Source organism: Neolamprologus brichardi, chromosome 12, assembly GCF_056152115.1.
Source record: "Neolamprologus brichardi isolate AB-2024 chromosome 12, ASM5615211v1, whole genome shotgun sequence".
NCBI classification, from domain to species: Eukaryota; Metazoa; Chordata; class Actinopteri; order Cichliformes; family Cichlidae; genus Neolamprologus; species Neolamprologus brichardi.
In genome coordinates this window covers 15,424,974-15,452,656 of record NC_142115.1, presented here as the reverse complement: position 1 = coordinate 15,452,656, position 27,683 = coordinate 15,424,974, and the positions used below count along the sequence as shown (strand labels likewise).

The 27,683-nt window shown below is 39.2% G+C and overlaps 1 protein-coding gene across 1 annotated transcript; it reads left to right on the top strand.

Moving 5' to 3' along the window:
- The first annotated feature begins 14,769 nt into the window (after positions 1-14,769).
- adrb3a (adrenoceptor beta 3a) lies at positions 14,770-25,517 on the top strand. Its single transcript, XM_006784012.2, has 2 exons — positions 14,770-16,650; positions 24,455-25,517. Exons 1-2 carry the CDS (start codon positions 15,356-15,358, stop codon positions 24,480-24,482), a joined length of 1,323 nt encoding a protein of 440 aa, XP_006784075.1. The 5' UTR covers positions 14,770-15,355; the 3' UTR covers positions 24,483-25,517.
- Positions 25,518-27,683: the final 2,166 nt, after the last annotated feature.

Genomic DNA, 27,683 nt, shown 5'->3' with positions numbered 1-27,683 from the left:
CTTACAAAATCTTCACCTCAACTCTTGCTGTGGTGTTGCAGTAAAATTAAAACAGAAGCTGAGAGATAAGTGTTCAAAGGTACAATGGAAATATGAGATTTACACTCTTAAAGTATCATCATACAGTGTAGTAATACACATGTGTGACATGTAATAAGATGCTGTGTAAGTGATGCTGTGCATGCAACCTCTGCCTGAATATTAATTAAAACAAAACAATGTTATAATTGTAGAATTATAAAAAAGAAAAAAGTCACATGTAAAAAACTGTGTGCACGAAAAATTGCAGGAATGTCAGCTTTGGTTTTATTCATGCTGTTGATGTGTGAACACCGAGTAAAACACTTCCATCTCCACGCTGAGTGGTGGTGACTGCCTGATGAATACACCGACTATGCCTTCACAGCGGCGAGGATGATGGCAGAAAAAGGAGAGTTTGTCAAAAGAAGGTTCTATTATTGTAGAGAAGCAACAGCAAAATAAAAATGATTAAATGATGTCCCAAAATATCCTCTTTTTGTACTTTTAGTAGTCAATGTCATGACAAATGTCATTTAGCTACAAAAAACGCAAACCAGTGAATGGCTCACAGACACGTAACGGGTATGGCAGTCCATTCTCCCTGCAGCACGGACTACACTACCCATGAGGCTACATTCTTTAGGGCGATGCCTGTAACACTCTGCCTATTGCCTTCATATTAAATCATTTTTAAAAAAATTTCTTCACAGCATTATGAGACGCGAGATCGAGACACAGGCATTTGAGGTCTTAATGCATTTTGTTTGGGTTTCCACCGGCGTGGAATTACCAAAAATAGAGAGGGCATAGCCAAACATATGAAACAGGAAAATACAGCTCAGCAATTCACTGAGTAACATAACGGAATACGTTACAAAATACATTTTGGGACATGTAATCTGTAATCTGTAGTGGAATACATTTTAAAAGTAACCTTCCCAACACTGAATGTGAATTACCAGAGTCCTACTGCAAACTAGTTAAAGTACTCCCAAACAGCTCCCAAGCAGGTTTCATTTAGGAGAAGAATAAAAAAATGTTTTCATGTGCTGGATTACATGAAGGACACTCAGCTGTCTTGTGCAGAAACAGTTATTACAGCGAGCGCTGAGGAGAACAGAGAGCAGCAGCAGTACAGGTTAACACATGTACATCCTACATCCACTCTGATAACAGCGTGTCCTGTGAATTCCTCCCCATACGTCACTCACCGCAAACAAGACATTACATATGTAGCAGGCCTTAAAAGAGGAAAAGGCATGTTAACTATGTAAGGTCTTTCTCTTGAAGGAGCAAAGAGAAACTCTGTAGGCCCTTCTTGTGTCTCAGAAAGACGCCAAGTCTTTACATTCTTAGACGATGCTACGATACGAAGCTAACAGTGAGCAGCTCTAGTAAGTGACCTCTAAGCAGTGTTGGTCAAGTTACTTGAAAAAAGTAATCAGTAATTAATTACTGATTACTTCCCCAAAAAAGTAATCCCGTTACTTTACTGATTACTTATTTTCAAAAGTAATTAATTACTTAGTTACTTAGTTACTTTTTAAAAACATGATTTACAACCTGAATAGGTGATAAAGCGATAGATCTTTCAGCCCAATTCTACTTTTTCTACATAATCCATCATACAAAATGTAATCAAATGGAAAAGTCTCTTTTTAAAACTTGTTTTGTTAGTTTTAATCTTTTAACTTTATGCATGAAGCAAAATTTTAATTATATGCACCATTCTCTGACTGGAAGAAATTTGTTTAACATTTAAACCTATTTTCTGCACATTCCAGCACGTAATATATATATATATATATATATATATTTATTTATTTATTTATTTTTGTGTTTACACTCACTCTTTCAGATGCAAGTAAAACACAGCAGAAAATAAATAAAGTCAAAGACTAGCGGTCCTTTTGCTCTATTTTCACCTGTAAAGCAGGAGTAGAGTAGGCGAGGTTTATCCTGGTGCAGGTGTGCCGCAGCGGTCAGTGGAAGGATACGGCAGTTTCTCTGTGAGTTTCTCATTACGTCATAGCTACTCGGTGCTTGCTCGGAAGTTTAGGGGTTTTTTTCGCTGTAAAAAGAAGTTTTCTTCCCACGCACAGCGGACACTAATGTTTTTGTCACTTTTTATGGAATCAAACTCAAAATAAGGTCAGTACTTCCACGCTTTAAACGCTGCACGCTCATACTCTCTCCCGCACTCGATATATGATCCATTGTTGATCTGCACACAGCTGTTGTCACAAACGTCGCACTCGCTTACATCACTGTCATGAGACATTCTCGCAAGAAAATCACGGTTTTAGTAACGCAGTAACGCAGCGTTCCTACGGGAAAGTAACGGTAATCTAATTACCGTTTTTGCAATAGTAATCCCTTACTTTACTCGTTACTTGAAAAAAGTAATCGGATTACAGTAACGCGTTACAAGTAACGCGTTACTGCCCATCTCTGCCTCTAAGTGACCGCACCTAAGGAAACACTTCACTGCATTGGACATGTATACCAGGCATTGGTATTACTGAATATTTTTTGGTATGCAAACACTTTTACTTTAATTTCTGTGCAGGTTTATGTTACCTAGCTATCAAAATAGTGACAACAATGTCTGACACTGCTTTTTGTAGGACCCACCAAGCAATTGCAGTGTGAATTTAAGCCCCAAACAGAGACTGGACTGTTTCCTACCACACAAAAAAAACATATTTGTTTATTCTTTTCTTACATTCATTCATTGTGAAACAGAAGGTGGAGAAATAAATCCAAAATGAGAATAAAATGATAAAAGCTCAAAAGTCTCTCCTTTTAACCAAAAGAGAAAGCATGAAGTGTTCCCCCCAAACTCCCATAATCATTTTCTCACAGCCCCTTACAAAACACACATGAGCTATTCATCTACTATTCAATATTTTTTTTTACTACTTTCCAGCTTTTATTCTGCATGATAGCTCAGCTGGATCTATATAAGCAACACAATGTACCGAACATTTCAAAATGTTTTACAGAGACAGAGCAGGAGTGGAGAACATTTGTAAGCTTTTTCCATCTGTGTGCAGCATTGGAGCTGAATTTAACCTCACCCTGTTTGGACTGGAGTCCAGCCTACTTATTCCCAAAGATCAAAGAGTTCTTTGGGGTTTATATTCTTTAAAGAGATTTCATATATGTTTTCGGCAGAAATTGTTGAGCCGTGCTTCGAAATTTATTCTGGACCAAGGAGCCAGTGAAGATGCTGGAAGACAGAACTAATTGAGTGTTCAGAAATAAAACACTGTTTTAAATTGTTTAAACAGACAAGAAGCATCAAGAAGCATCATCTTACAGGAACATTTTATTATTATGTTAATCATAACCAGGAGAAAGGTTGCACTTTAGTTTTTCCAGTAGTCAATGTGAAAATGATTCAAACCAGACTGACTGCAGAAAGTTTCCGTGGCAAAATGTAATAACAATAAACACAAACAACACAAAAACATTTCCTAACAGTATGCACATTCACAGTTTTAAAGCTAGAAAAAACGCTTAAACAATAAATACCTTCTTTCAAACAAAATGCCTGGTAGTTGATATTTTTTCTCTGAACAGAATTTGTACTGTTTGAAAATTACTCTAGATATTTCAAGCTAAAAAGAATAATTAATTTTTATGATCCTTCTACTACCTGCACTGTGAATGATGCAATTATAAGTGACTGTAATGTATTTTTATAGTTATTGCCTCAGACATCTGCATATAAACTTAAGGTAATAAGGTAAATAAATAAGGTAAAAGTAGAGAATGATTAAAGTAAATAAGTTCTTTGGTAATCTTAATTCACATATGATAACAGCCTACAGTGAGAACGTTTGGGGCATCCTTGCCTTGGTTTTTAATTCATAAAAAAAATCATATATGATAATAATTTCACAACAGAGGTTACATTTGCCAATAAAACCTTGTGCTAAGAGCAATTAGTTTTTATTTGAATTGATTGACATGTCTTGCATGTCTACAATATTTGGAACACAGGCGGCAGAAAATGTTCGTCAAAGTTTGCTGTGTTCTTCTTAGTTTCTCCACTTGGGTTAAAAAAAAAAGCCTTTGGCACAACTCTTATGACTTTATCAGTCTAGTAGCTATATTTGCAAAACAATCAGCATGGCACAGTGTTGTATGACTGCCAAAACCACTTCTGTTGGCTTGTTTTCTCAATCGCTATCTTGATTTTAAATATATATATATATATATATATATATATATATATTTTTTTTTTTTTTTTCTTATGTCAACGTAACTGATCACATTGTTGGTGTGTATGAAGACAAGGCTGGTAGTGTAGTTCAAACTGAACTTGGCACATTTACACTGGCATCAAGGCGAGTTGGCAGTAGTGTGCATACACTGCTCAGCTGAACCTGTCAAAGTCTTTGCACAGCATTGTTTGTTATACCCCAGTACGCTGTCACCTGTAAGCTGTTAAAAATGTGATGTGACGGCTTGCAGACTTCATATTTTTGGTTTACTCAGTTTTAATTATCCAACCTCCCAAGACCCAAACTCTTCCACGTCATGCATTTTTAATTTCTCTTTTATATTTGGTCACATTGGGGCCTGATGAAAGTAAAAACAAAGAATTACCAGATTTTGTTTTTAACCTTATTTTTGTTTTTAAGAAAAACGAGAGCCACATATGAGGATATTCGTTTAAAATTTTGATAGAACAGTAGCAGTATAATGTCCTTGTAAGTGGATATCAGGCCCATGTTGATCAAAACGGAGTATTTTGGTCTAAATAACCCAAAATGTGAGGTCCACATATGTGGATGCCAGGTTATCGAGCACATCTAGGACTCTATTTACAAAACACCCTTTGACTGGAAGGAATATGACTTGCTTGAGCTTAGTGTTTTGGTCCTGAAAATGAAAGTACACTTTCTAAAATAGAGTCTCGATAAACCTTCAGGAACTGGGGCTGAATGAGCCAACAACTCTCCTTTACTTGGACACTTTGCATTGTGAAATATCGTTTCACCTCCGCTCCCTTATCGCTGCTATTTGACTTTAGATTTATTGTTCCTATAGGCATAATGGAGTTAGATAAGACGTCGAGTTTCTCATTTGAACATTAGGAAGCTTGTCTCTAAAGCACTTGGCTTATAGCAAGTATGTTAGTGTATGTGTATGTATATGTTAGTGTTCGTAATTATCAAAAAAATGACAACATGATCATTTTTCATTATGAAGTTATGTGTAAGGTGTGGTGGCCATTTACGTATGTCTCTAAAAACATGTTGTGTTTAAGTGCTATTTTCATTCATTTGTTTAAACAGGAAAACGCACTTAGGACAAACTGTACTCACAATGACATGTAGACTGTATGTTAAAAAAAAAAAAACGGTAAATGGACTTCACTCTTCTTTTCAAAGTGCTTTCTTACTACAAGCCTCCTCCACACAAGTGCTTTGTTCTGTGCCTGGACACTTTGCCTAACATTGACGCTCCAGTGGATGCATCAAGGGCAACTCGCGGTTCAGCATCTCGCACGAGGATGATTTAATAAGAAGTACTGGATGATTAATTTGTAACGATAGCAGGGTAATTACGATAAAAGACATTTTTAAATGTGACCTTATAAAATAAAGTATTCATTAAAAGCATCACATATCTTCTGTTCAGTGGCAGTAAAACCGTTATTTAGTATGTGATAATAATTTATAATTTCTTGCATCTATACACAGTTTTGCATTTACACCCAGATAAACAGAGACGCAGAAAGACAGCAAATAATATAAAGACGAGCAATTTCCTGGATGTATTTAAATATAAATAAACAAGTAACTGCGATCAACAAATAAATGCTGACTGAGTGCACAAAGTAGGATATTACTAATTTGCCTTGAGTAAGTTCAACAGTAAAAGCTGGATTGTTCCTTCCTCCAGTGGCAGAAATTAATTCAGGTAGTAAAAACCTCAAAAAAACAACAACATTTTATTGAATTAAATCTGGAAAAGTCTTTCATAATGTCAGACTTGTTCTCGTTCTGCATAATTTACATCCAAATAAATTCATTTGTATTGTTGCACAGTGCATGACCTACATGTTTTCTGTAATCACGCGTCAGCTAGTGTCCACCTTTGAACCAAGCCTTTGTTTTGATGTCAAATACACACGGACAGTTTTCTGACAGCATCCTCCATGGCTGTGATGCTATCACGCTGACAAGTTCTGCAGGCAGGCAGAAAGACACCTATCAGCTGGCTCTGAACTGACCCTTTGTTGTGGAGTAGGTGTCTACAGGTTTGAGTCACACAATGACAGCAAATACCTGGCAGTGATGAATTCATGTTTTATTTCTGTGCAAACTGTAGCTTGTTTCAGTCAGACACGTTTCACAGTATGATGAGCTATCACAGTAAAACGCTGGATACATTTAAAGACCAAAATATTTGTGCAGGTTTGTCCTTAGTACCCGCTCTCTGCACACGCCGGACATTATCTTCTGCCATCTTTGTGTCGAGGTTTCTAAGATTCTCAGTCGCCCAGCACGCATGCTGGGAGTAATGTTTACTCGATACACATAGTTTTTGTGTGGATGTACTAAAGTACATGTTTGTGGGATTTTAAAAAAAATGGAGGAATGCAGCACATAGGGGTTTGTTCTGGAGCAAGTATTAAGTGCAGTCGGTTCATACTAAGGTTTCATAGACCGAGATTATAGGATGAATAGGAGTCAGTGTAATGTCCCCACGATTTTACCAGAACAAGGAAGTATGTGTAATATGGCAGCATGGGTGTGTTTGTTTCATCTTTTTTATCAGGTGACTCTACGTACAAACTGTAAAAAAAAAAAAAAAAGATTTGATCACAGCGCAAATGATTTGCGGTCTCACCAAGTGCACCACAGCAAGACTGCAAACAGCAGAAGAAGTGATGAGGGAGCTTTTTTTGACTCTCACAGTACAATAAACAACTTTGTCTGTATTAAGAACATTGCATGTGGGCGGTGTCGTGCAATTCAGCATACAATGACTCGCCTTGATCTGCTGCGGCTAGAGCACTTTTCTCGCATGTGTACATGACAAGTTGGTGGAAACATTTACTTTATTTGTATGTATTTACTGTATAGTACCACTCCAGAGGATGCAGGCTGGTGAAAAGGGGCTCTGTGGGCCCAAATAAGGACTGTTTATTTCTCCCCCAAAAAAAGGCTGATTGACGGGATGCTCATATCTTAAGCATTACACACTGGGCTTCATGCAGCCACAGAAAATGGGTGGTGCACCTTGTTTATAAGTAAGGCCCAAAGTGCTCACTCAGACTGGGCAGGGCTTTGACATTAGCTGTGGCTGTACCTATTGCACACTGGAGCAGGTCAAAACATCAGTGGAGTTGACATCTGCGATGTCTAATTTTTCATTAACGTGTAGAGAACTGGAGCCAGGCAGAGAGACACAAAAGCTTTGGCTTGTAACTAAACACTAGACACGAATGTGCCATAAATAGAACCAACCGAGCAAATCTAGGTTTACGAGGGGTGCAGCAACATGAAGTCTCTCGCCTCTCAAGATGATTTGGTGGATAAGGACGACTGACTGACAAGTCGATTCCGAGAACCACTCGTATCTTACAATCTGGAACACATTCATGAACTGCAATCTGTTGAAACCTGTCTCGTTTTTGTTGTTGTTGTTTTTTTGCAAACACGTCCCAAGTGATAAATAACAAAAAGAAGAGTTCTGTCGTCAAACCTCAAAGGTCACACACACACTGTGATCGTGCCAATGTAGGACTCAAGTGAAGAAAATGAAGGCTCAATTCTATGTCTATGTTCTCATCTTATTATCTGTGTAAAAAAATAACTGTGGAGAGTTTTCCAAGGTGATTGGAAAGCTTGCTCAGTTTACATCGAATAAAGGTTTTGCTCAAATCTTCAAATCATCTTACTTAAATGAACGCATATCAAATTTACAAAAAATTGCTACGCAATTACATGTATGCAGGCTGACATAATGCACTTTGTGTGTCCTCTTTATTCCTCATGTATGCTCCCACATATATCTGCACTTCTATTCTTGTGCCCCTATTTCACTTTTTTATGCTCAATTACCTGTCTGTTGTTTTGGCTCACATTCTTCTTTTGTACTGACAAGACTGTCATCGCACAAGACATCAAATTTCCAAAGTGGATAATTTGCATCTGACATATTTACCTAAAAGATTTCACCCAGCGGAGGATCTCACCTGGACCTCCATCACTAATCACAGTGAGATCACAGGCATGAATGGGATTTTATGGTGATTAATGTCAACTAAACTGAAGCTCGGTGCACGGGGTTAACATGCTGCTGACACTGGCTGCAGTCGCTGATCCCCACAGGCTCAGATGATAGCTGAAACAGAGCTCTTCCCTTTCTGTGTCTGCGTGTCTTTATCTGTGGCGCCAGCACCCTGCACTCCTGCCTTCCCCACTCTGACACTGATTCAGATGATGATCAGAAGCAAACCACTCCTTTTATTAAGATGCAGAGCTGCTGTCAACCTTGGCCTCTAATTTATTGTTTGCCTTTAAGCAGTAATGGCAGACCTTGTAGCTGTATTTTTTTTTACAGCATGTTGTAATGGCCATCGCCAACAGTCTTTGCAGATTTACAACCTCGTATTGACCCGCTCCTGCTGACAAAGGTTTCGGCGGTTTGATCACAAGCAGCAGAACAAAGGAGGTCACATTTATTTTTGCTTCAGTGTTTACTAAATGGAAACACCGGCATGGTTTTTACTCATAATGTGTCGTGACAGTGCCTTGCTTTCAAAACTAGCCAAACAAGACACTCAATTATGCAGCCTGTTGTCTGCAGCCTGTATCCTGTTTTGTACTTCGAAGCGGTGTCCTGTATGGGTACTCTCAAAGAAAACAAGCAAAGCTTCCTCCATGTTGACGAACAAATGATAAAGTAGTGACAGGCTGCTTACAGGAGGGTTTCTGTTGGTGGACGAGTGAGCGACAGCGAGTAATTAATCTCCGCACACACGCAAGACAAAACCTATAAAACACAACAGAAAAACCAAAGGGTAAATTAACTAAGCAACCGCTGTGGCCAAGTAAAGTAAATAAACCACACATCAGCAAGATCACTTCTCTGGGATCCCCTACAACCCTCAGCAGGAAGAGTGGTTTAAAAAACAAACAGATGGACATGCTTCATGGAGCCTGGATTGTGCCACTGGAAAAAAAACATACTCCACTTAAAAAAAATTCTGGATTACAGACGCTTATGTGGGTTATATTTCTTCTCACATTTCATGCTTGGAAGGCATTAACAATTGCAGTCTAGATTTTGTGGTGTCTTTAAAATAAACAAGCAGATTTCTTTTATTATGTTAATATATGTAAGCAGTGAGTCATAGCCAATCAGGGCTTTTAATTAAACACAGGAAGCATTTAGAGTTAACCCAGTCGTACACGGGGGCTGTGCAGGTTTGTAGTACAGGATCTAAAGAGTGAAAGAAACTGATAGGGCAATTGTACAAGCCTAAGACAAATACTGGGAGGTAGATCGTGCAATCATGTTTTTTTGTTGTTGTATGAACATAAGCTTGAGATTGAAAGCATCTGTCTGCATTCGGGGGGTGACCAGAACAAAAAAGCTGCACACTCAAAAAATAGCCTGACATTGTTCTTGGATGTCCCAGTGCTTTGTATGAGAGGACAGAGGTCTCGAGCCCTCAGTATTCCCTGTATGCATCCCCCAGAAAACCTCAGCATGTGGTTCCGCTCAGAATTTAATGAGCGTGATTTAAACATACCATGATAGTTACAGAAGGCTGTACAAGGCGGTCTCTAAGCCGCTCTCCCTTCACCTCAACACATGGTTTCACACTATATATCTGCTGGCAGAGGAACTGCTCTGGGGCTTTGTACCCCACAGGATGCAAACACAAGGAACAAATGTTCCTGGTTACATATCTGTCATTCACTTGCCTCTAATTCCTGGTGTATGATATGTTTTATGGACATTAATATAAACTACAGCACACCAGGTTCTTTTGTGCTTTTTTTTTTTTTTAAATCAAGATACAGCCGACCCATCATTAGTTCCCCGAGTTGTGTTTTGCTCTCGGTGCCACTCCTTCTAGCCTTGATTAGCTTCTCAAGCTAATGGAGAGTTTCCTGTGCTTCCACACACACATGCATGGACGCACACACACAGACACAAACCAAACAAACTCGCAGGAAGCCTTCAGCAATCTAAATATCTGATTTAAAGAAAAGTCACAACAATCCAAAGCACTGTGGAGCTGTGGTGTGAAAATAAAAAACTGAAACCATTACCCGATACAAAACTCCTCATCGCAGTCCATGAATTTGTAGGATGACAAGTGTGACAGGGATTAATAATCAAATGAAAAGTGAAGGTAAATGTACCCTTATGTGAACTCCCTCGTACTGCTGGCTCCTCTTCCCCTTTTGTTTGACAAGATGTAACCATTACACTTCTCTTTTGTCTACTTATGGAAAAGCAATGGGCGACACTTCCAGCACATCCAAACAACTTGAAGAGTCACATCTCGTATTGAGCAAATGATCAACAAATGAGCCCGACTGAACGTGAGCGAGCTCTGACGTCGATAACTTGGGGATTGTGCAATTAAAAGTGAGCAGGAGAGCGACTGCACGGATGTTTCCAAGAATGGCAGCGTTGGCAAAGAGAAGATGGATGGTACTGCGGATTGAAATGTGAGTTTGTAAAGTCCAGGTTGCTGCCACAGATCAGGCCTGCTGTGCTACATGCTGCAAGCTTTAACAAAGCAGTGTTTTGAATGTAAGAGGACTGAAGCATATCGCTTTTGAGGTTTCCATGGTGAGGAGAGAAACATTCCCAGGATATAGTATATATGGGGTGTGAGTGTGTTATAAACAGGCTTCCTAAAGCTTTATGAGAGTTCTGATGATTTACACACTGCCACTGTGAGCTGAGCAAATCCTTGACTGCTACGCTCACTGTAAATTATTTTCTCTCTAGGAAGTGTGTTAGATTTAACTCCAGAGCAGACAACAGGTGAAAGTGTTTCATTTTAGTGGCATATTTTTCTCCTTAAGTGTTCCATGCTGTACAATGTCAAACCACTGCATACATATCGCTGTCATCTCAGAAACCGTATTAACCTTGTCAGTTGTGTGAAGTGAATGAAAATGCAATTTTTTTGCTTGCAAGTGATTAATTATGCAGTATAAGTGACTGTGTGCAGAGCATCCTAATGCTTCAACTACAGGCCTGTCTGTATAAATGGTGAGAAAGCTGTCACGGCTGAATCCACTATCAACAACTGAGCTCGTGCCAGCCGCTGTGCTTGACTACACTAGGACCAGCTCCAGATCGACCAATGGCATCTTCTCACGCAAAGACAAATGAGCAGCTGTCAAGCTGTCAGCTCCACAGTGATGACCTTCATCTGCAGAAATGCTGTCAGATGGGGCCTCTTGGTCATCAAGTTTAGAAAGGCACCAGTGTTTTGCTTTTGCCCGCTGTTTCCTTTTGTGAATGCAACTCCTTAGCTTCCTGTCAGATGAGTGACAAAGTGACCCAGCCTATCTAAACCTAAATTGGGCAGCAAAGCAGGCGTGTATATGACCGAATAACAAAGCACGCCCCTCTTATATCCCTCTTATAACAACTTGTTTTAAATGACACTGCTATATTTATAATAAACCCTTAAAGGAACAGTCTGACAATTTGGAAAATGTGTGGTGGTTTTTTTTTCCTTTGTTTGCATTTTGCCAAAAGTGCTGCTGCAGAGACTTTATTATCACTGGCCATTTCATTAGGTACACTTATATTACTGCTTATTTAATACAATAGCACTAATCCAGCACATTTAGGCATGTAGAAAAGGTCAAGATGACCTGCTGAAGTTCAAAATGGGGAAAAGAGGTGATTTAATTGATTTTGAAAGCGGCACGGTTGTTGGTGCCAGACAGGCTGGTCTGAGTACTGCAGAAACTGCTGTTCTACTGGGACTTTCCCACACAACCATCTCTAGAGTCTACAGAGAACAGCCCAAACAAAGAGAAAACATCCAGCGAGTGGCAGTCTTCTGTGAGAAAATGCATCGGAGGAGATTGGCCAGACCTCTTTGAACTAACACGAAGGCAATATAAACTCAAATAACCATTTGTTGCAATTAAGGTATGCAGAAGAGCATCTCTGAACACGTTAAACCTTAAAGGATGGGGTACAGCAGCAGAAGATCACATTGGATGTCCTTTCCTTTATTCTATTTATCTATTCAAACTTTTTTTAAGCAGGAAGTCTCTTGATATCTCTTTCTAAAATGCCCAAGAAGGTACAACAATACAGAGTTACGAGTCAAAAAATTAATAAAACATCGAAACAAAATAAAAAAGTCACAGTAAAAAATAATACAAATACAAGGTCCATCTTATGAATAGCAGTTACATTCTTCAGTTGCGTAAGTCTCCATGTGAGTTCTCCCAGAAGCATTTAACTTGCTCTGAAGAGTAGTCCATGACCAAGTTGCAAAATAAGAAAAAATCCTGAGGTTGCCAATCATAGTAACTGTTTGCAGGTATTAAGAGTTTACGCAGCTAAAGATGGCTTTACACATAAATATATATCTGTGCGGTTGTCACCTTAAACTTATTGAAGGCCAAGAAATCACATTATGAAGTACACTCGGATGTGTGCTGGACAACAGATTCGATATGAAATGTAATGAGCTGCAATACACAGATTCTACACAACAAAGTACACAGGACTCACCATATATAAAAATAATGTTCTTGTCATGCCTTGGACTCCTTATTAGCAAATGAGCATTGTTTAAATGCCACACCCTAGCTGAGTACTGTTGCTGACTATTTCAAGTGTCTGAGGAATGTTTCCAGCACCTCACTGAATCTATGCCACAAAAAAATGTAAGTAGTTCAACCAGTAAACAGTGCCTAATAGTGGATAAAAAGTGTATGATGGTAACCAAAAAAGTAGCCAGGTAAGTTGATCTGGCAAGCTCAGGTTTAATATGAAGACTGGAAAGATGGGAACCAGCTTGCTTGGCTCTGTCATTAAGAAATAGAATTCAGTTTTAATATTATGCTCCATTTCTTTAATGTGCACAAAATACAAAGACAAACAAGCTTACAGCAATGAGAATAAACTAAAACAGGGAACTGTTGTGAGCTAGCTAAAAAACGAGCTTTTCAGTGTGCATTCAGTTTAATACAGCTGTTGTTAGAAAAATAATAAATATTAACATCTTTGAAGAAGGAACTGCAAAATATGAATGAATCAAAACTCTCTGGAATTGCCAAAGTGCTAAAAAAGTGTCAGTTTGAATGTGAGTACTTTCCTGTTTATCCTCATTAAGCAGAAGTAAAACACAAGGCGAGGAATAATCAGAGAACAATCACAGTTGCACCCGAAGCGTCAATCAGACCAAAGAAGGAGCTGCTCGGCGACAAGACACTGCAGTAGAGCGCTGGATATCTGAAGTGAATCGCATGAAAGGCATTTGCCTGATTGTTCTTCTTCAGTGCACCGGCTTGAGCAACAGCGAGATAGCAATCTATTATTTTCTTTACTGCTCCGAGTCAAAGAGAGGGCACTTGTTTCCTGTTCTCTGCAGCTGGTAATTTCTCGTGCCTTGTGGTCTGAGAAGCTGACCACAAACTGCATTACAAATAAATCTTTGGAGCCCATTAGAGCCGTACTGTTAAAACTGAGATAATGAGGGGACGATCGTAATTAGAAAGCGGCTAAACTTGTGAGCTACATATATTTTGATGTTTAGTGCAAAGCTGGTGTTCGACTGCCCGGAGGTGTGTGTTTGACATAACCCAGCATGTGACAATCAGAACAGGAGCCAGCGGCAGCTGTTACGTTGTTGACACAGTCAGGTGACAGATATGGTTAATGTGTTAACTAGCTTAGCATAGCTGTTGCATTCAACACAACAAAAGTGGCATTAAAGAGCCATTCGTCATCGTTCACCTTTAACCCTACAACTTTGTAGCATTAACCTGATGTGTTGTTACACATTTTACCTGCTGTCACACAGGAGTACTCTGTTGCTCCGGCTTATACAGATGCATGACACATAAAAGGAAAACCTGAACCTTTGACCGCCTAAGTGAGAGGATCTGGTGGCTCTCTGAGTAGTTTGGTCCTACTCTCGTCTAGGTTACATTGACAAACCAAAAAAGTTGTTCAGAGTTGTTCTTTATCCTGTGATGAAACACTTCTATCCTCAAGTTAGTTATGTCATCTCTTTTAGCATGACGATCCCGTAATTCACAGGGCACCAAGGCTCACTGAGTAGCATAAGCTAAAACTAAGTGAACATTTAACAAGTTAGAAAGCTCTTTCCAAAACCTACCATCAAAATACCAAATGAGGGGAAATATCTTTATGTGAATGGAGTGCATCTCTCCAGCAGAGCTTCAGATATTTGGACAATCGGTTCCAAGAAGTATTTAAGCTGCATGAGGTTGGCCTCAACACCTTAAGATGCTCTATGCTGGTTTTTCCTTTAATTTGTCACTCCTGTTTTTATGTCTGCGTGTGTGATTGTTCACATGTGTGTGGCTCTATCAGGGTACAGATCCCTGTATGGCTTTGACACACAGGCACACTTTTTAACTCCTCCCCTCTGCCTTCAGCCAGAGTGTGATTACAGCCAATACAATCTTGGGCAACCTGCACTGAGAGAGCGAGAGAGAGAGAGAGAGAGAGAGAGAGAGAGCAAAAGAAAGATCGGCCAGCTGCTCTGGTGCACTCTGGTGGTTCTTGTAACAGCGTCACTGTTTGCTTGATCTCCAAACAGTCCAAGTGTGGCACTGAGGCTCATGCATGATCCTGCGACAAAACTAATTCCAGTGGACGTATTTAAATGGAAAAGGCTGGCTTTTCTTCTCCCAAACTTTTTATTTATTTATTTTTTTACTTGATATTTTGACATTTTCCTTGGATTCATGAAAGGGCTGAAACTGTGTGAACCAGTATTGTTTTGGCTTTGCGGACAGTTTGGATTCATCTTTTCTCTGGGGAACGTGTTTTTGTTGCCTGCACAAACTTCCAGAAACAACAAGATCTTCGGAGGTGATGACGAGCCACTGCTACTCCCTTCTGAGCACTGCCAAACAAGACTCGCAAGGTGTGAAATGTGATCACTAACTGCACCGAAAAGACACTGTTCAGTGAGACAAACTACCTCAGATTTTTGTAAAATCGTATGTATGATGCTTGCAAGAGGCTCCTACAGTCCCTCAGTTGTGCTGACTTTGATGTGAAAATCTAACACTTTCCACCTCTTGTGACTAAGTTCCCTGACTAAGCAAAGATGAACAATTTGAACACATCATCCTCACTGAACACGACAGGCGCCATATATGCACCCATGGGAAAAGAGATCATCGTTATTCTGGTCTTCATCATACTCATCATAGTGGTGGGAAACCTGCTGGTCATCATTGCAATAGCACGAACTCCGCAGCTTCAAACGACAACGAACATCTTCATTATGTCCCTAGCATGTGCGGACCTCATCATGGGGGTCCTCGTCGTGCCTCCTGGGGCCACTGTTGTGGTGACAGATAAGTGGCAACTTACTGAAACATTATGTGACCTTTGGACTTCTATTGATGTCCTCTGTGTGACGGCGAGCTGTGAGACACTTTGTGTCATAGCAGTGGATCGGTATATAGCCATTACCAGACCACTACGGCACAAAGTTCTGCTCAGTAAGTGGCGTGCCAGAATAATAGTTTGTATAGTGTGGGTTGTGTCAGCCCTGATTTCCTTTGTACCAATAATGACTTTGTTATGGAGAGACGAAAATGATGATTTGGCGAGGGAGTGCTATGAAGATCCCGCTTGCTGTGACTTTGTGACCAACAAGACCTATGCTATAATATCCTCTATAATATCTTTTTACATTCCACTGCTCATAATGATATTTGTTTACGCAAAAGTCTATTTAATAGCATCCCGGCAGGTCCAGCAAATAGATAAGCGTCGGATGCGCTTCCAAAATGAATATCCAACATCACAGACACAAGTTGGCCCCCAGCTCAACAATACGCCGTCATCGTCCAGCAACTGCAACAGTGCAGCGAGGAGCAAGAGTACCAAACGCAGGCCGTCACGGCTAATACTTGTCAAAGAGCACAAGGCCCTCAAGACTTTGGGCATCATCATGGGGGTCTTCACTGTTTGCTGGCTGCCTTTCTTTGTCGCCAATATCATTAATTCTTTTAACAAAGAAGTTCCTGATAAAAAACTCTTTCGACTATTAAACTGGCTTGGTTATATCAACTCTGGCCTCAATCCCATCATCTACTGCAGGACTCCAGAGTTTCGCACTGCGTTCAAGAACCTGATGGGCTGCCCATGGATGTCCACTCTGTGGATCAATTCTTTTTATAAAGAACTGCGGACTCGCTGCCCCTGCTTTCTATGGGAAGCTGAGTCAGGCACAGCAAGCCCTTTTCAGAAGACTTCAACCAGTAGGACTGAGGGTAGTGACAGCCTGGCCAGTACACAGGCAAGCAGCAGAAGTGAAGAGACTTCCCCCGGTCCTCCACAGTCCAACGGCTGCACACAGTACAGTGACTGTTCGGAGCCAGAAACCACGTTGTAAGTTCATTTATCTTTTTATGATTTCACAAAGCAGTCATTTCTTAAAACAATGGTAAAAGCTCACATATGTGAACTTAAAGGCATATAGTTTACTACTAATACTTATATTATAATACTTAAATATAATACTAAGTAATAAGTATATACTAATACTTATAGAATTCCACCTCTCCAAGTCAGAGTTAAAGAACAATAACACCTAGTAATATTTAATGCTGTCATGTACAGGGGCAATCACCTCAATATAGAATTAGGTTCTCTTATTCATAAAACTCCAGTTTAGTTTATGTGAGGACACTTATGGTACTCTGTTGCATTTAAAGGACAGTGAGGTAAACCAGAGATTCAATTAATATATATTTGAAAGTCAAAATCATAGTAATTTGAATGAAAAGGCAAAATTTATCTCTAGCAATTGGGAACTGTGACAGTTACTTACATTAAAAACAGTGTTATAATTAATGAAATATGACATTTTAAAAATATACCTTAATGTTTGAAACACTCATCACTTGCTACCAAACTCCCCTGTAGGCTGTGTTTCATGACATTAATTACAATATTGTAATTAAAAATCATTTCTCGCTTTTTTTCTTTTTGTATTATGGTTGATACGCCCAGTTTAAAGCCATTTAAAATAATCCCAGGACCACAAACAAAATGCTTTTTGATTTTTTTCTTTGCAGTTTGACAATGAAAGAAATGTAATAAAAGCAGAAATCCATATTTAGACATGTTCTACTACACCGTTGTGCTATAGTCCAGAAGTAAAATATATTGAGAATAACAGTGCAGAATAATAAACAATTTCAGAAGTATTGGCAGCTGTTAGGCTCTTAAAGTGTTACTGTAAGAGTTCAAACATTCAAGTGAAACTTTATATTTGTTTTTCATGCATGATTAAATAAACCTTTGAGGACTGTACCTGTATTGCTTATTGCGCCACGCTACCTATAATCAATCTTTCAACTCAGCTGATGTCAGTGTGGCAAAAATAACTAACAGATGTGCACAGCACAGTTCCTGGTAGTATGCGCGTGTGGCTACTAGGTTTGTAGGTCATAGAGATTAAAAAACAATGCAATTATTGAATTAATTAAAATAGTATTTTCTAGAAAGTGTCATAATTGTACATTTTTATTTTATAAAATGTCAACTAAAAATACTTTGGTAACGCCAAAAATGTGTGTAAAGAGGCTTTGGAAACTCAGTGGGCGTTGTGCAAAAGTCTGATTCGGGGAACTGCATGGTACATTTGAGAACATTTCCACACATTAGTGTGTGTGCCTGTCAGTGGGCCTCAGTGTGCCCAGCCCAACAACCCCTGCAGCAGATAAATCTTTATCACTTATGCACAAGACTTCCCTCAAAACTCGAGAGACTGTTTACAAGAGTGACAGCCAATGAGAACGCTCTCCTTAACACACTCTAACTGTAGGCGGACAGCCCAATATTCAATTCATTACTACCCTAATGCACAACCCCGAGATGAAACCAGGTCTTTCACAGATAAAAATTGTAGGCGGAATTATAAGTTATGGCATCATCTATGTAGTGTTTATGCAAGAATTATACCTCTCACATAATTTAATTACATTTTTTAAACAATTTGAATTATGAAATAACTGATCAATTATCATTTTAACAAAAGAATTTAAAAAAAACTTGAATATTCAGAATATTTCTTAGTGAATTTACAGCTGAAATAAAGTTATTTTCAGTGCCGTACCGTCTTAAAGGCAGACAAGACAAAGGCCGTAACTCACTTACAATTACACCTGCACTGCAATGATCGTTAAATATCTCATCACTGTGTTTAGTTGCTGTCGCCAATATTTATGATTACTAAATTTTATTGCGAGCTCTTGCATGAATGGAATTAAGTTTTGCATGTACATTTATTTTTACAAAGGCAGTGTTTCAGGTTACAGTGCATTTATATGACTTCAAATTGGATCAAACAGTGAAAAAAAATGTCTTTATGTTGATACATTTTATTTAGTAAGTTGCACAACTCTATGCCGCATATGAATTCCCATGACTGATCCACTTTTATGGAAGGGCCGTGCTTCTGATTTTAAATATTTACCCTGAACACTATAAATTATTTTTCTCTTCCCCTTTAATGGCATCCCCTCAGTGGAATTTTACAGACATAATCAATGGGGCTACAAAACAGGAGACATTTAGCAGCATATAAAAGCCATCCATAAAAGGAGCCTGGTGTGTTCTGTAGTAAATCACCCCAAGGGGAAGGCTCAGCAGACTCACCGCTTGCTTTCAGCAGGATTACAAATGTAAGTGAGACCAGCCGTTCAAGAATGACTTCGACAGGTCCAAGGCTCAAAGACCGCTTTAATGAAGGAATATGACAAGCCGTTCTAGATACAGTCTGTTCACTGCCGAATTTGTTGCTTCAGTCGCCACCATAAGCGACTGTGGACCTCCGCACAGTAATCCCTGTCAGTTTCTCCATCTATTTCAAAGAATACAAAAGAGCAGTAGAGCAGCATGTTTCCTTTTCACCCTGGGACAACAAAGTTAGTTAAGTCAGGAGCTGATGTAACCCAGAGCGGAAAAAAAGCAAAGCCCAACCACTGACATGAATGGTTACTAGGCTGTACTTCACAGAACAGAGATTATCAATAGTTACTTTGTTTTCATAGAAATACATGCTGGCATATCAGCGATGCCCTCATCAACATCCAGGCCAACCATCAGCTTCTGTCACGTAATGCTGTGGCGTAAGACAAGACCACTTCTGCAAGGATTCTCTTCAAAACATCTCTCCTTACTCTCAGAGAAGCGCTTTCACCCTCTTTCTTTTGCTACATGACTAAGGGTTAAGGGTTTAGTTTTTCTGTGTCTTTGTTTTTATCTGCCTTGTTTCTCTTAACATTAGCCCTAATATGCATACGAGAGGTGAGTCTTCGTGTATCTGAAAGGCAATGCTGTGTATTACAAGCAGAGCGAGTTTGTTAGCACAGTTTATCCATCACTGAGAACATTAAAATTAAGTTAACAGAGAGTGGAACATTTGATTTCAAAGAGCAGCAGCCAACTAGGTTGTGGACTAAAATACTTTACGTATGTGGAGCAGAAATTACGGCGTCTGTTAGATGACGGATAGACTGATTCAGAAACGTAGAGCTCTGCTGTCCAGGTCTAATATACCTGAGGTTTACGAAAGCCACACAACCATGTGCTGCCATCTCAAAAAGTCCACGCTGCTTGGGCAACACAGATGAAGTTTCAAGAGATGTACTAAAGGAGGGATGTGGAACTCATTTTACACTGTGGGGCACATGCAGCCCACTTTGACCTTAACTGGGCGGAACAAGTAAAATAATGTAACTACACATTGCATCATTAAGATGTCTTGGCATAAGAAAAAATCAAGTGTATTTAAACAGCACGTTTCACTTTTAACTTGCATGATAAATACTGTCGTTGTCAATAGAAATAATCTGTCAGCATGATTCTTTGGATTTAAGGTGTAAGAAATAAATGTGCAAAATAACAGAAAAGATTCTGGGGGCTCACTCTCGAGACTCTTCTGTGATAATAAAACAAATATTTTCCCCATTTTTTAAATCTTATTTATTTAGCTTTTTACTGTTTACCCACCAGAACATAAATAGTCATTTCTGTTGTAGATGGTAAAAAAACCCCTGAAACATTGTGTTATTTAAACGTTTATAAACACACCCTTTACTTTTTTGTAGTATGAATTACAATGTCAGGAGCAAAAGCTGTAAAACTTCTGAAAATACAGTTAAAGTCCAAAATCGATGTCTTCCTTCACATTTTTAAAAAAGGTGTCCTGTGGGCTAGATCGGAGCATTCGGTGGGCCGATTCTGGCCCCCCAGGCCATATATTTGACACCACTTTATTAAAGACTCAAATGTATTGGATTTAATAAAACTGCATCAGGTTAAATATGAAATAAAGTGATGCAAGAAAAGTAAAATGAATACACAAATTTCATAACATTAAAAATATAGTACACTTAAAATGTAGGAAACTCAAAAAGTGTTCAAACTCATTTCTGTAGGAATAAGTAAACTTAATCACAAGTTAGGATAATATTACAAGTGTCAACACTTAAATCAAGTAGTACACCTGATGTAACACCTGATCTTATGTAAACAGATATGCCACATGAACTTATTTAGTATAGCAGAGAAAGCTGATTGTATATAATTTCATTTTTTGTCACATTTAAAAATCCATATTCTCCGCAGAGGTAGTGGAGTGTTGCTTTGATAGTAACTGCCCCTCAACATGAACGCCGAGTGGAAGTCATTAATCACTAAGAGTCTAGGTCACGACGGCCCGTCTCCTAGCTAAAGCTTAACAATGTTCTGAGTGGGTATGCAAACATCAGAAACCACATCAAACATACACAGCAATCAAAGTCCTAACACTGCTGAGTGATGTGAAATTAAAGATTAACAGTCCCACAAGCCTTTGCACTAAACTGAGAGGAACTATCCACAATCAGCAAACTCAAGTGCATATTAAACGAAACAAGCATGCAGGCAACATGGGGAGTAGAGCAAGTCAACTAAAAAGATGACTGTACTGAGTTTAATGGCAGTAGTTAAGTACCGGCAGTGCTTACACCAATGCTGTGCATATTTGAATATATGTTCATATTTTTAACTTGTGAACCTTCAAAAGAACAACAATGATGAACATAGATGACGAATTCCATTTCCAGTACTAACGCCAACTTACTGAAGTCCATACAAGAAGCTCCACAGGATCTTGTAAATATCTCTGACATATAAAAGTTAACAACTTAGAGTTTAGCAAATCTAAAAGGACATTTTGTATATACGTCTGACATTTCAGGTTCCTACTATAAGTGACTGAGTGTGTCTTACTAGAACAAACTGTATCGTTATGCCAGCTAAAAATGTACATATAATTACCCACACATGTATGCTGTATTCTCCAAGAGCGCCCGATTTTTATTAATGGACGTGTTGTTAGTGTAAAATATAGTGAGCGGTAATTGTAGACAATTTAAAAACTGTGTAAACACATATTTTGGCTGTGTTGTGTTAAGTAGTTAAGTGTGTCAAAGTGTGAGGTTTAATGCAACATACTCTACTTTTTACCTCTCTGAGCAGCCAATGTGTGCTCACTCAAGTGTCATGTGACATTACAACGGCCTAAAAATGGTGTTGCACATTGACAGACTGCAGTGGAACGTGTTGAAGCCACTTAGGGTTTTGAAGGTGCTTCGGGAGCAACATGCACAAATGCTTGGGTTTTTTTTCGGTGCCGTGAACCCTGTAATGCAAAGCCCTCCCTGCGCTTTGCTAATTGGGTCTGTTCCATAATATGCACTTAGATAGCTTAGAGCAAGCTCAGGCCTACGAGAGCATGAAGCATGGAGCAGGGAAACACAAAACATGGTGGTATTGACCTGTGGGAAACCTCCAATACTCCCTTTTAACCCTGGCTGATATCACAAACAATAACACTGCTACATGATCTTTAAATGGAGGCATCTGGGATACTTGACAACATATATATATATATATATATATATATATATACGTCCGATGACGTGGAATTAGTGAGGTTAACTGGTGATTGCAAATCGGCAGTGTTGGGGAGTAACGGAATACATGTACCGCCGTTACGTATTTAAAATACAAAATATGAGTAACTGTATTCCTTTACAGTTACCGTTTAAAAAGGTGGTATTTAGAATACAGTTACTTTGTTGAAATAAATGGATTACACAGCAGTACTTCCCTGTTTCATATTGTCGTGGGTCAGGACTGTTTGGGTTTTGTTTGACAGCTACTGTACGTTCTGTTGTTCCAGGTGGCAGCATTACGGTTGCCATGGTTACATGGTGACGCTCTCTCTCTGCGTGTTTCCTGGGTGAGAGAGGACTTTTTGTTGTTGTTGTGCTAAGCTAATAGGCAGAATGCTACAGGTATAGCTCTAAAGAATGTAGCATCATAGGCAGTGTAGTCCGTGCTGCAGGGAGAATGGACTGCCCTACACGTTATGTGTCTGTGAGCGAGGGAGGGAGAAAAAGGAAAAGTACAAGCTGTCATCGAGCAAAAACGGGAGCTGGAAGCATGTAAATATAATAATAACCACTGCAGCCAAGAAGAGTGCCTGACGAGCCCAGTTGTAAGTAAGCTATTAAGACTCGACTGTACACCGTGTTCGTGTTTTCCTCCAAAAACAATAAGTTCCGTTGGAGCAGCCTTTCAACGCCTCTCTCTGTCTCTCGCTAGCAAAGTTGACCCAGACAACAAAGTAAAGCTAGTTTTCGGCTACGAGCCCGACACAGAACCCACCATATTAGCCAGAGGTCCCTTTACTACGGTTTGGCTGCTTTGAAAAATATTTTAACAAGACAAAATAGTCTATAACAAAACTGTCATTGTTACATTTAGTAGAAACTGAAAGTCATAAACTGCACAACTAACTAAGGACTTTCTATTTGCATTTAACAGTGAATCGCATCCTGCGAACAGATTCGGCAAACGCACACGTCAGATATGATGAATGGATTTTTCCTAACTAATGATGAGCAGAGGCTACTTTAGCTTTAATGGAGGCTACACAATATCTGCACACATATCTGTGGTGTTGTAATTCAAAATAACTGACTTAAGTATAGCTCTTTGGCTCTATTATTCTTGGAGTTTTTTCCCATTAACTCCTTTTGACCCCAGAGTCCCCTGTACCAGGTTCCAGGTGGAAAGATGCATAAAGACCAAAAAAATAAAAAGCTTAAAAACCATGAAGGTTTCTCAAGTTCACTCTGGACTGGTGATAAGGAAAAGGGAGACCTATTGCATTCAAAATTCTTCGCGTCTCTTATCCATAAAGCGCAAGACTGCTTATCTTGGCTTTACGGTTTTGCAGCTGTTGCCGACTACAGTGCAGATGTTTTTTAAATGTAGAAGTGTCAAATAATCAACTGAGGCTCAAGGGGTTAAACCATCCAAATACCGCACACTGAAGCCACAAGACACAAAGTAGACAACAGTGATTTCACTTTCCAGCAGTACATAATGTAAGAAAGGAGTTCTGATGAAACCACATTGTAAACTGTATGGTAGCTGTTTTCTTCCCTGTAAGCATTCGTATTTCTGTGCAGCTTCCAGTGGAAGGTAGATCATGTCTTCCTGTGGAGACATGTACAGCAGAAGTGATAGCATCAGAATTCCTGTCTTATTTAAGGGAAAAGAAGTTTCACAAAGGACAGAATGATGAGGGCAACTATGCAGTAACTTTCTGTAATTAGGAAGAAAAAATAAATAAAAGGGAAGAGGTGCAGCGATGATATCAATGAACACGAAAACACCGAGATACTTACAAATAACCTGTAAGACAACAAACAGCTGCTGCTGTCTCCGAGTCCTTCTTTATCTGATCAAAACTAAAATGGTGTGCAGGGCGAGACCAACACAAACCAACAAGTCATACAGAAACACACAGAGAAAAGCTCAGTTTGCACGGTCACATAACACATGGCTGCACACCAAGTCAAAAATATGAGGCGATTCACGACACGATGGTAATCTGGTCTCGAATATCAGGTACTTTTCAATACAGATAAGGCTTCTATTTAAAGCAAACAAAATGAAAATCAAAAATATGCAAGTGACATAATCCCAGGTGTGGCATATTTAGACATTTTGTTCTCATTACTAAGAGACAGCCTAAAACAACAAAATGCCATGCGATGCTATTTTACCAATAGGTACGGATTTTGTCACGGAAACGCTGGATGCTAATATATCCATCTGTTTTCAGATTCACGTTGCAGGAACAGGACAGATGAAGAGTGAAATGTCAACCTACTGAAGCGAACTGCGTTTCCAGCTGTTACTGTGATTTCTGCAAAGTCTGAGACCAAACAGCAAAGAAAAGCTACAGAAAAGTTCAATCCAGAACCCTGAAAAGCATAGCAGAATGAAGCTAGCTCCAAAGACATGACTGGATTGACTGTGGAGAAACAGATGATTCGGTCTGAATGGGAACACTGTGACTGTTTTTTTTTTTGTTGTTGTTGTTGTTGTTTGTTTGTTGGCGTACAGCCGAGATTAGGTGGCATCACAGATGAACCTCCCAGAGTCCTCTACGTGTTGTTTGGAAAAAGGCTCTCTGCTCCAGACTGACAGTGTTTGACATCAACACTGAAATGCATTCCAGTACATGGACACAGTGTCACGTGGCTTGTGGTTTCAAAAATGTCAGTATAAACTAATTTTTGTAGAGTATATTATCTGGTAAGTTATGTAATGACGATACACTGAATCTGTAGCAAACTCGACTAAGCGATCATTCTGGCAAGCCTGTCTCCACTGTAGGAACATTTTCTTCACAAAAACCTTTCAGTTTAATATCAGCTTAACCAAAGAACTATGAATAGAAATACTCCATTTTTGTGTCGGTTTAAAGTCTTAAAGTTTCTGTTTTGAGTCGGTATGCACACAACAGTGAAACTGGGATTTAAAAGCCCATGTCTATGTTAAGTTGTGCCATGGCTACGAATAATGGGTGACAGAACCTTACGTCTGGATGCCTCAAACATCACGCCGTCTAGAATCTTTTTGTGGGTATGTCCTTGTACAAGGTACAGTATTACGAACTGCAGGTAAACACAGCAGCATTCGCAACATGCCGTGCTGCTAGTTTATTTTCTTTGGCTTGTGGCCACAGTATAAGCCCAACACCGTCCCCTTAATTGTCCACACGCACAGAAAACCTTCTGCCCACATTATGTATTACTTCCTTGTCATAAGGCACCTTGTGGTGTGATTTTACATAACATCATCTGTTGCATTGAAAAATAAAGTATTTTAAAACTGTGTAACATTGGTCATGCGTGCTCTGTGTGCAGACTCACCATTCCAGAAGCAAACAACAAATGACTGTAACAATATAATAATAATAATTATTATTAACTTTTGCTGTAGGTAACCATCACAGACAATGACTTAAGAGGGATTTAATTCTTTTTGTCCTTCATAGGTGGCTTCATTTGAAGTGAGGTTTTTTTTGGGATGCTGTAGATGCGAAAGTGTAGTACTTTAAGTACTTTCACAAGAAAAAAAAGGAAAAAAAGTCAGGAAAAATAAACAGTTTTGTGAACAGGAATATTTGTTCCCCTTTTCCTAACCCTTTGATCTACTTATGGCCCCTCGGATTTATCTTGGGAGGCCCTGAGGGTCCCGACCTTCACTCTATGAGTCCATGTTCCACAACACTGAGCAAGTAAAACTACTGTTGATATGAGCTCAAGACACAAATCTAAACAATGCATTATTGAAATGTTATTTTAAGTAATCCTCCCACTATCTAAACCACTGTCATCTCTGGCTTTGGCTACTGTTTGAGCGGGCAACATCTCCGTGTTATGAGAGGAATTTACAAGATTTGGGACTTTAAAAATAAACCAAGAGCAGAATGTAAGACATTTGAAAATAAGCCGAAACTGACATTAGCACTGCCAGACGGGCAGTGTGACTACCAAAAATATCATTCGAAGAGAGAAAAAAAAAAGCCACACAACAACTCAGAATGGAAATAATGGCCCTGTCTGAAGCCACATTCCTATCAGCTGATTCCTGTTCCAATGTTTTCCATGAGTGGTATCAGACCAAAATCAATCCTAAAGTTTTCAGGAAAAAGCCACCACTTAAAGTACGACTGGGAGGGTTTGATAAGATACAAGTACAGGAAACAAAAAAAGACTATAAAAACAGAGGCGGAACATCTGATTAGGAAAATATTCTACATAAGAAAATGAATTCAGTAAAATTCTCTTTTTTCTTCTGCTTTTACTATTAAATGTGATTGAGGCACTCTTGGATCTGCTTGGAAGTTTAAATGACTTTCACTCTCAATTACACATGCAAGTCCACAGCCAGTGTCTGAGACGTGTAGCTCAGTTTTCTTCAGGGTATTTTTAGAACCTGCTTCAGATAAATGAAAAAAACAAAACAAAATAAAAACCTTTGACACTAAACTTGGACATCAACAGTCACCAGATAAGGTTTCTTAAATCTAATTGTGTCAGCTGCATCTTTAATTTAATAAACTATCGTGAACTCTTCCTGACAACGTGGGAGCGTGACCAAGGCACAAACCGAGCTTCTTCTAACGTGTCGTTGCCTTTCTCTCTAACAGCCTCTTGACGGGAGTAGATTTAAGAATCCAGGTATTTTTCCCAGAGTCAACAGTGTTGTCGGGGTTTTCTTTCTTTCTAAATGTCTTTCTCTGTCACATTTTCTTTCTTTTATCTGTGTGTTCGTTTTTGCTTCAAAGGTCAACTCGGCATTCAGAAACAATTTGACTTCACAGAAATATTCCAACTTCAACAATAACACCCGGAGGCTCAAATATCCAGCAAATGACAAAGTCAAAGGTAGAATTTTTGTTGTCATTCCCTGGGATAAAACGACTGTACCGATGTGTTTTGTGTGAGAACCACACAAAGATAAATTAGTTTTTAAAAAACGGGGGGCAAGGGTAAAAATATTTAACAGCCGCGTGAAAAGACCAGAATCCAATTCCCCACCTAAAGCTTACATTTTTGGAATCTTTTTCTATTTCTTTCCTGGAAAAAAACAAAAGTTGTTGTCATGTAATCTATAAGAACCAGGACTGGACAGGCTGGACAAGAGCATCTCTAACTCCAAGTCAACCAGTTGACAAGAGTTGATGGCTGATTTGGCCATCTACTGCCATCTAGTGCAGTTATCTGTGATTTCCAGCTTCATAAAGTGAACTACAAAGCCAGGCTCACTTATCACCTCCATCAGATGTTTACTTTCATTCTGCAATTTCATTTAATGCAATATTCGCTGCTACCTCTTTATCCCCTGGAAATGGCTTTCTTTCCTTAGTTCGCTGCCTGGAAGGAAACCACTATTTCCCAGCAGTATTATGCAGGTGCACAGTAATAGCCTGAAGAGCTTTACACTGCACGCTGGATTTCAGTTGGTTTCCAAGGAGGAAAATTGTACATGGAACTTTA